Source organism: Trachemys scripta, chromosome 2, assembly GCF_013100865.1.
Source record: "Trachemys scripta elegans isolate TJP31775 chromosome 2, CAS_Tse_1.0, whole genome shotgun sequence".
Taxonomy (NCBI): domain Eukaryota; kingdom Metazoa; phylum Chordata; order Testudines; family Emydidae; genus Trachemys; species Trachemys scripta.
In genome coordinates this window covers 79,249,441-79,258,562 of record NC_048299.1, presented here as the reverse complement: position 1 = coordinate 79,258,562, position 9,122 = coordinate 79,249,441, and the positions used below count along the sequence as shown (strand labels likewise).

The window sequence follows — 9,122 nt, the reverse complement described above, 5'->3', positions numbered from 1 at the left end:
CTGTTGGGAAACAACACATGTGAATTGGTATTGGGAGCTGGCAAGAGATGTCTTATGGAGTATATTAGCAACAGTGCTGTAGGTAATAAGGGGTTAGATTCCTTCCCCTATTCCTGTAGTTTTGGAGCAGCTCCTGATGCAACCTTAAATGCTAGTTGACTTTTTATTTAAAAAAAAAAAAAAAAAAAAAAAAAAAATACACCTTTAGCATCTCCTTCCTTAGAGGTTTCTAAGGTCAGGCTTGACAAAGCCCTGGCTGGGATGATTTAGTTGGGATTAGGTCCTGCTTTGAGCAGGTGGTTGGACTAGATGACCTCCTGAGGTCCCTTCCACTTCCAACCCTGCTATTCTATACCACAGAGGCTGGCTTGCTACCCTCAGGGGAGCTGTAGTTACCAGGCATTGGAGAAATTGTGACACTGAAGCATATTCTGATGCCCTGCAGGGGGTAACAGGTAGTAAACATTCTTCAGTAAACTGTCTAAAAGTAAGTTTGTAACAGCAAGCCTCCATATTTAATTATGGTCAACTGGAGGAAATATTTTCAAAATAGTCCTGAGTGGCTGCAACACCAGCATTCCATCAGCAGGTCTGCCTACTATTGTGTCCCTTTCCTGACAGTGGGGAAATTATATATCTCAAACTTACCCGTAGATGACAGCAGCCCTGTTGTCTGACAAGGACTTGAAGGCATTCACTGTCAAAGGAACAAGCTTTTATAGGTTGTGTTAAGACAGCTAGACTTACACAAAGGGGATGGTTGTGGCCACTTCCTGTGTAACACATCCTTGATATGTTACCCCTGAAAAATGTTGATATTCCTTTCTAAAGGAAAGGAAGTTTTTTTTAGAACCATTCCTCAGTTTAGGTCAATGGCAGACCATGCAAACCCCTTAGCTTAGACCTGGCCCTAAAGCTATGGGATTGCTAGCCCCCTTGGCATTTTGCAGTATGTTCTACTACTGCTGACTAGTAAATGTGTATGTGTATTTCCATCCATGGCTCTGGGAGAAGTGCGCTCCTAGTAGCTAGTAATTAACTATACTCCTCCAATCAAAAGCCAGCTTACTACCCATACAGCTCTAGCTTTAAAGCAAAGAGAGTAGAGCATTCAGCAGTTTATACTTAGCTCACTTGTAGGGGAGTATGCACCCCCTTAATGAACAGTAAGACTAGCACCTGTGTTCATAAACCCATTTGTCAAAGTAAGATCTAATCCAGCTTGCTCAAGCTACAGAAAGTTAGGAGGGGTATTTGTCATTTTGCTGACTCCACAATGGTAAGGGAAAAATGTAACAAGTACATACATAGGGGAGGGTGGTCCTCATGTATGTACTGTAGCTAGGAGTGGTGCCTGATTGTGAGAATTGCCACCACAGCAAAGGATGCAGGCTGATGCATCTGCTATGAAAATATTTCCCAAAGTGTTTTCACTCACCATTTTTGTTTGAAAAATTTTACATAAATCCAACTTTTAAGTTAACAAAAACTTTATCCTCATAGTGGAGCTACTTGCTCCACCGTAAGGAGAAGCAAATATCTAAATTCAGATCAAAGCAGAGGCATAATTATCACACAGATCTCTTCCCTTGAATGAGAGCACTCATGCTCTAGCATTCAGTTAATAATGCTGTAGGCAAAAACAAAAATATCATCCCTCTTAGAGGATACTTGCTTCTTGGTGTAGGCGGTCTATTTTTCTCTGAAAACAGTGGCAAAGCCAGCTTTTAGTCACAGACCAAATGTTTGTGGGGCTGGGTCTTAAGTTTAGGCCATGAATGCTGGCTCAGTTAGTTTAGCAGCATTGTGCCTTTGTAACACAGCACATGAAGAATTGCAGATTCCATTTGCCAGGGCAAAGCAATTAAAAAAAAAAAAAACTAAAGCCAGAGGTGATTGGATATTTGTTTCAGGTCTGATGCTGGTGTTCAGTGTTACATGTATATACAGGTATCAAGATTTGATGTAATGGTGCAGTGCGAAGTTAAAAACCTCTAAGCAAACCATTGCACTACTCCCCATGGTCACCCTATACTAATTCTCCTAAAAAAAATCTGATTTGGTCAGCACAGGTTTCCTCAATAGTCTGCTCAGTTTAGAAGTTGCTTTATTTTTTTACTGATTTATGCCATGCTACCCTTACTATGCAAAATAGTCAAATTGCTGCATGAAGTTAGTTTTGTAGGAAAGATCACCATGTGGATATAAGCTATGTATTTCCTATTTCAAATAAATTGAGACAGCTGAGTGAATTAAAAGTTTACTTTAATTCTTAACCATTTTATAACTGCTTTTGCTCATGAAGCATCTGTATCACAGCAGGCTACAATAACTTTGGGATAAAAGGCAACTGGTAAACTGTCCACTACAAGGTTCCAAATAAACAGTTCTTACTGGCCCCTACCCAGACACATCCCAGATAAAGTTTTTGATCAAAAACATGAAATAGATCCACCTGCTTATTTTAAGCATATTAAAAAGGAAACTAATTGGACCATTTCTATTTCTCTATTTTATACAAAAAGGCTACACAATGTTACACTTTATTCAGAATACAATTAGTGATTATGAATTAGTGTTCTACACCATTACTCGATCCTTAAAAGTTAGAAACTGCTGTAGCATATTCACTATAACTTAACACTACAAGAGACTTAAAAAAACCCTACCAGTTACAGCAAAAAGAAAAGTCTACTTTCAAAGCAAGCAAGGTCAGTACCATTACAGAGGTTAAAAAAATTTTTTAACAAGCAAGGCTAAGGTTTGATAAATTCCATCTTGATTCTTTCTTGTGCATTCTTCGTTTCTGAGTCACTCCCAAAATCCATTTGTATTATTACTCCTCGACCAAAAAGGACCAGAACAAAAAGTTTACTTCAATTGTTCCCATAGGAAACTCAGCTTGGTTAGTGTGTCAGGCACTTTCTGAGATACTAGCCCACCCCTCGAGCCCTCTCAGCAACTCTACAGGCCAATCACAATGCAAGTTCATTCAGACGATACAGCTGTGTAGGAAGAAAAACAAGGAACTGTCAGTGCTGTAGATTTGCCCACATGTTAAGATTGCATAAAGCTGGAGCACAAAACACTGAAGTTAATCACTTCCACACTTCACAGCAGGAGTCAGTTCAAAGTGCACAGAAAGTATGAGCTTCAAGATACTCCAAGCTCAGTATTTTGGTAAGAGTTGGACCCATTTAAGCCATTCCCTCCCTGCCACCCAAGTCCTCAGTTCAGAAGGTTGTTTTATTCCAAGTTTTGAGTTTGAGCTTCTTACCTAAGGACGATTTACAGGTCAGTATCGAACCAGGCCAACTGATTACTGTCACCTGGAGGTAGCCCATCCATAAGATCCTGGGCATGTCCCAGATCTGGCAGCCCATCAACTGGGTAGTCAGCACCAGGGTGGTGGCCACCCATTTCATGCTCCATCATAGGGTCCATACCCAAGGCATCCTGACCATATCCGCCAGAGTGGAAAGAACGGTAGCTAGGATCTAAGAGTTAAGGGTGGCAGAGGGGCGAGGGGGGAAAAAAGGCAGAATGTTAACAGATGTTAGATGCATCAAAAGCTGCAAATATCAGGGTGAGAAGATGTAGCCATCTAGTTTCTTCTAGTTCAACCAAGCTGAACACACAAATTTATTGTCTGGTCTAATAGCTGACCGAATGAGCCTTTCAGTGTGGCTCTGCAGACAAAGCATACTACAGTCAAAAGCATGAGCAAATTCCAGCCAAGCCATTAGTTGGCATAAACAATACTGAAACCCAACACAGCAATACTGCAAGAGAACAAGCCTGCTAACTGTAGATTTGCTTCTTATGTGGCTAGTCAAAATGGTTTACAATCCTTATCAGACATGACAGCGTTCAAATCTGTAGAGACTATCCAAGTACAAGCACCACACTTTGTTTTAAAGGAAAACTGCAGTTTAATTCATATTTAGAATTAATGGCAAAGTTCAGAAATACTCTTTGAGAAGACACTCATTGAGACTTCCCAGCACAAGGACCACCAATTTCTGTTTAAGAGAATACAACTCCCAACTGAATGGGACCTAGAATGTTGCAGAGCTAGTTATTACTTGCTATTCAAGATGGCAGCTCCCCATCTCACTGCCAATTTGTAGTATTGAAGTGATTTGCTTTTCTCAACTGACATCTCCTGTATTATTTGCAGTTCTCCTTTAAGGAGACTGAATTTAGCCAGGCTTAAGTTTTAGGAAATGAGGGAAATTGAACAGACATACCATCTGGACGGTATCCAAGAGGCTCTCCCTGGGCACCAATATCAAGTCCAAGATCTGCAGTCTAAAGGTGGTGTGGAGAGCAAGAAAGGAGGGAGAGGTTTAAAAAAAAAAAAAAATTCAGTGACAGGCTTTCCATCCATCAGTTGTACCACATGAAGGCATTTTAGAAAATGTAAATATTGGGTCTAGAGTTTTACAAACTTGACATCTCACTGCAAGCTGGATTTCAGACACTCCTGTGTTTATGACAAATCCTACAGCATAGCTTTGCTTAGAACCAGAACACATTTACAAGCGCTATAATTTGAGGGCCATCTGACGGCTTGTCGTGCCACTAACTCCGTAGCATAACAGCAACCCCCATAGCATAGATGCTCACTACAGCAACAGAAGAGGTTCTTCCATTGTGTAGCAACTCCATCTCCCTGAGCAACAGTGGCTAGATCAAACACAAGAAAGCCAAGGTTGATGGAAGCAATATCTACACTGGGGGGTTAGGCTGGCATGACTGCAGTGCTTAGAGTGATTTTTTTTTTTTTATATAAACACACCCCATAGCAACATAGTTAAGTCAACTTAAGTACAGACCATGCTGAAGATAGACCTTTAACTGTCAAAACTGTTTGACTACCTATGAATACCCACAATAGAAAAATGCAATCACCTGCAAATTTGATACTATTTAGTTACAGAAGGCCTACAAACAGAAGAGCTTTACTTCTTTAATGAAGAAGTAGTAATTTATTTAGTGGTCAAAGCCAGAGGTTCTCAAACAGTGGTCTGTGGACCACCAGTGGTCCATGAGCTCCATTCAGGTGGTCTGTGGATAGTTCCCTCTAAGTGCACACATGGGTGGCTGCACATGAGAGAATGAAAGGCCACCCACCTAATCAGTGGAGCCATGCAGGTGTGGCTCCACTAATTAGGTGCCTGGACCCTGGAGAAGATACACATGAAGGCGGCGGAGTGAAGGGGGGAGAATTTGGGACATGCAGGGCTGTGGTGGCGAGAGAAAGGGGACTTCCCCAGCTCCAGAGCTACTACTGCTGAGGGAGAGGGAGACCACCCCCCACCCCAGCTCAGTGGCTGCCGCAGCAGGGGGGAGAGGGCACATCCATTGCATTAGACAGGTAAGACTATGGATATTAAAAATATGAGTTGTAGGCTTTTATTTGTATAACAAAATGTTAAGTTTTATATAGCGCTTTTATCCAAAGCTCTTTACAATATAGTTAACTAATGGTACAAACAACATTTGGAAAGCTCATTAAGTGGTCTGCCGAGACCCTCAGCAATTTTCAAGTGGGATGGGGAGGGGTAAGGAGAGAAGGGGGAAAAAAAGCTTGAACCACTGGTCTAAGCCATAAGAAGATCTTCTGTGATAATCTTGAGTGGCCACTGAAGAGCCTTGTTTGAGTTTGTCCCTTCTCCTTCCAGAGGGATCAACTGCAGTGTAAAGTATCTCCTTTACTGCAGATTCAGTGTTGCTTCTCCTTTGCTCTAGCCTTGAGCACTGTATTGCTTGGGGCAGGGGGAAAAATGTGTCTTCTTTTGGGCAGTACCATCTAGAGAACCTGTGAGCTTCTTCAGGATCACTCATGCTCCCCTGTCCTTGAACAGTCAAGACTGCTTCAGATTGTGTGCTACACACACACACTTTGGGGCCCAGGTATCAAAACATTGGAATTATATCTAGAAACTACTCATTTGAAACACCAGATATGCAAGTAGATCAGGAAATGTCTAAAGACGATGCGATCAGGTTTCTCTTTTTATTTCTTTGGCTTGTGGACTCCTGTGCTAACCCCAGATGCTTTTGTTTTGCTTATAACCTTTAAGCTGGACCTCAAGAAGCTATTATTGGTGCTTAATGATAGTTGATTTTTAAAATCAAGAGCTTAAGTTCCCAGAAGTATTTTTTAAATAAAAAATTTTATAACAAAATTGGATGCACGTCCCAAGAGGTTTAAACATGCACAATTAGATGGTGGCAACAACTGATTTCCTTTGTTTTTCCTTCTCAGCTCTTCCCCAGAAAGGGGGTGAAAGGGCTTGAGGGTACCCCACAGGAAGGAATTCTGAAGTGAGCCACCCTGGGTTCTCAAGGGGGTTTTGCAGTTGGGTGATGGCAACATCTACCAATCCAAGGTCAGAGAAAAGCTGCAACCTTGAAAATTTAATACAAGCCTGTAGTGGCAAATAATTTTTAGAGTCCTTGTGGGTCCCCCACCTTCTGCACATGAAGTGGGAGAGTGGGGAAATCAGCCTTAACAGCAGCAAAAGCCATGAAGAACCTCAACATAAGGAACTTTAACATGCCACTAACTTGTTCTGAGCAAGCCTTTAAAATAGAGAAAGCGTGGGGGTAAGTGTTTTTTGTAACACTATTTATGTGAAATGTGATACTTTCAGCTCAGTCCTTTACGTGAATAATCCAGAGGAACTAAAGCCACCAGTTTTAAGACAAGAACTACAGCTACACTGCACAGTTTAGATCTGGTAGTTAATGTAACTTAATTTTCTCTTGTTAGGGGCAGGGCATTTTAAAAATAGTCAATAAGTATGCCCAGCATGGCCAAGTTGTTGTAGCTTGTACAGTTGGCAGCAGCAGTTTTGCCAAGAAGTTACTTGACCTAAACCACAAAGTAGAATAGTCTAAGAAAGAAATTACATAATCTGTAAAGATCTGTATTTTACAAAAATGCATCAAGGCCTTTAGAAACATCTGGCCTGACAATATCCCTTCAAGGTATACCTAGGGAAGCAGAGACTGAGTCAGTTGCTTCATTAGTGTTTCTCAAAAGAAACTGACCAAGGGAGTGATAATTCCAGCTTGGGGGGGTGGGGGGGAGAGAAGAGAGAAACACACACACACACACACACACACACTTAAGCCTTTCCTCTTTGGAGGAAACAACCTGCTCTTGCATGTGCTGTGCTCAGACAGGGGAAATGCAGCCTGGTCCTGAACAGTCTAGAAGGCTCTCCAGTAGTGAAAGGGAGAAAAATCTGATGGCATCAGGAAGGTCACATGGGAGTGAGGGGTTTTTATAGAAATAGGAACAAAATGACACTAACTCACCTCATTCCAAGCCATTGGTTCAGTTCTGAAGAGAGAGCTCGTCAACTCAACTGAAAGCCGTTTCTTGTAATCTTGTGGTTTGTCCTCAGACATTCTGAACAGCACTGCAGCTGCATATGTTGCTATTGAAAGGAAACAATAGATTTTAGTTGAGCCCCTGGTCATTGCAATGATTAAGCTCTCTTATTTTTCTTCACTTACCAACACCTTCATTTCTAGAGTGAAGCAGTTCTGTTAGAGGAGCAGTTGCTCCCTCGGCTTCAATGGCTTCAGCTGCCTCCTTATCTTGAGCCAGTTCACAGAGTACTCCTGCAGCTACTCTCTGGATATTCTCAATGGGAGAATACAGCAACTATAAACCACACAAGTATATCAACATAAGTTTTTGGCTTTGATAGTCACTCCATTTTGAGGACAGCTACAGGACTAGAGGGATCTACTTATTAGCACTACTAAACAAAGGGGGGGGTCTAACCAATTTGATAAGCCAGTCTCCTTTCCCCAGCAATAAGTAGCTAGCTTAATATCAATACTGAGCTAAATCTTGACAAGGATGAGGTGCAAGCTGTCTAGCAGACTGCAAGAGGGAACAAGTTCCAGAGCCAAAGTTCACTTCCAGGTGGTGAGCCAGGTAACGGAACATTGAATAGGGACTGGGAGTGGCTGGCTCATTACAGAAGCAGCTTTTCCTCTCCTGGAATTGACACCTCCTCATCTATGATTGGGAATGGACTACATCCACCCTGATTGACAGGGCCAATTCAACACTGGTTCTCCACTTGTGAAGTAACTCCCTGCTCTCCATGTGTCAGTATATAATGCCTGCATCTAACTTTCACTCTATGCATCTGAAGTGAGGTTTTTACCCATGAAAGCTTATGCCCAAATAAATCTGTTAGTCTTTAAGGTGCCACCTTGTTGTTTTTACAGAACAAAGTGAGTATTCTGGCAGAACACAGCCACCCTAATAGAAGGCCTCACAATGTGTCTGGTTCCTTGTTAGGAGTCCTGGGATCATTTCCTTAGTCACCCAGACAACTGATTTGGGCTCATTCAGTATAATGCTGAACTGATGGGCCAGATCCAACATTAAAAATAGTGTCTTAAGGCTTTTTTCATGCCAGGAAGACAACTCTCAAATACAGCCATTTCAAAAGATTCAACTTACCTGCACAAATAGTGGAATGGTATTTAGACCCCTGATTACAATTCGATTGTGAACATCTCGTGCAAGGATATGAAGGGCTCCAGTACAGCCTTCAACTATCTCCTCCATACGCACACCCTCCTGTATAGGGAAATATACAAAGGCATATTACTATACTTTTAAGAGGGACATTATTTTAAACTGTTAGGATATTGAGTTTGTGCATTGACACGTTCATTAATTCCCCTATCTTGGTAGACAGTGACAGAGGACAGGGGGAAGAGGATAGGCATATACAGAGCCTCTGTAACTTGAAGTTTCTCTGACCACTAGAACTGTTTAGTGTTTACTCCAGTTCATATATTAGTCACTGAGTTATTCAAAGTTTCAGATTCACTTTGGTGCATGTGTGCATGCATAGTTCTGGTAAGACAAGACTGTTGAGTAGCAGGTGGTGTCCCTACCTTTGGGGGAAGAGTAGAGATTCTTTTCCAACAAACCAATTAGGGAACAGGCACATTGTCTACTCCTAATAACCTCTTGCTCAGTATATGAATTAAACTGGCTCTCCCAGACTCCCCATGGATCCAATATTGAAGAGCCTCTGCTTTAGGGGAGACTGTCTGGAGAGGGGGTGTGATCA

The 9,122-nt window shown here is 41.8% G+C and overlaps 1 protein-coding gene across 1 annotated transcript in view; it reads right to left on the bottom strand.

The window, feature by feature from the left end:
• Window positions 1-2,250: 2,250 nt before the first annotated feature.
• The window catches only part of CTNNB1 (catenin beta 1), a 33,155-nt gene continuing 26,283 nt past the window's right edge, over window positions 2,251-9,122 (bottom strand). Inside the window, exons 11-16 of the mRNA XM_034760989.1 lie at window positions 8,501-8,620; window positions 7,534-7,684; window positions 7,333-7,454; window positions 4,251-4,311; window positions 3,278-3,497; window positions 2,251-3,005 (exon numbers count right to left, since the gene is read on the bottom strand). Coding sequence (XP_034616880.1) covers window positions 3,289-3,497; window positions 4,251-4,311; window positions 7,333-7,454; window positions 7,534-7,684; window positions 8,501-8,620 — 663 coding nt within the window. The 3' untranslated portion in view covers window positions 2,251-3,005; window positions 3,278-3,288. The remainder of the gene's footprint in view (window positions 3,006-3,277; window positions 3,498-4,250; window positions 4,312-7,332; window positions 7,455-7,533; window positions 7,685-8,500; window positions 8,621-9,122) is intronic.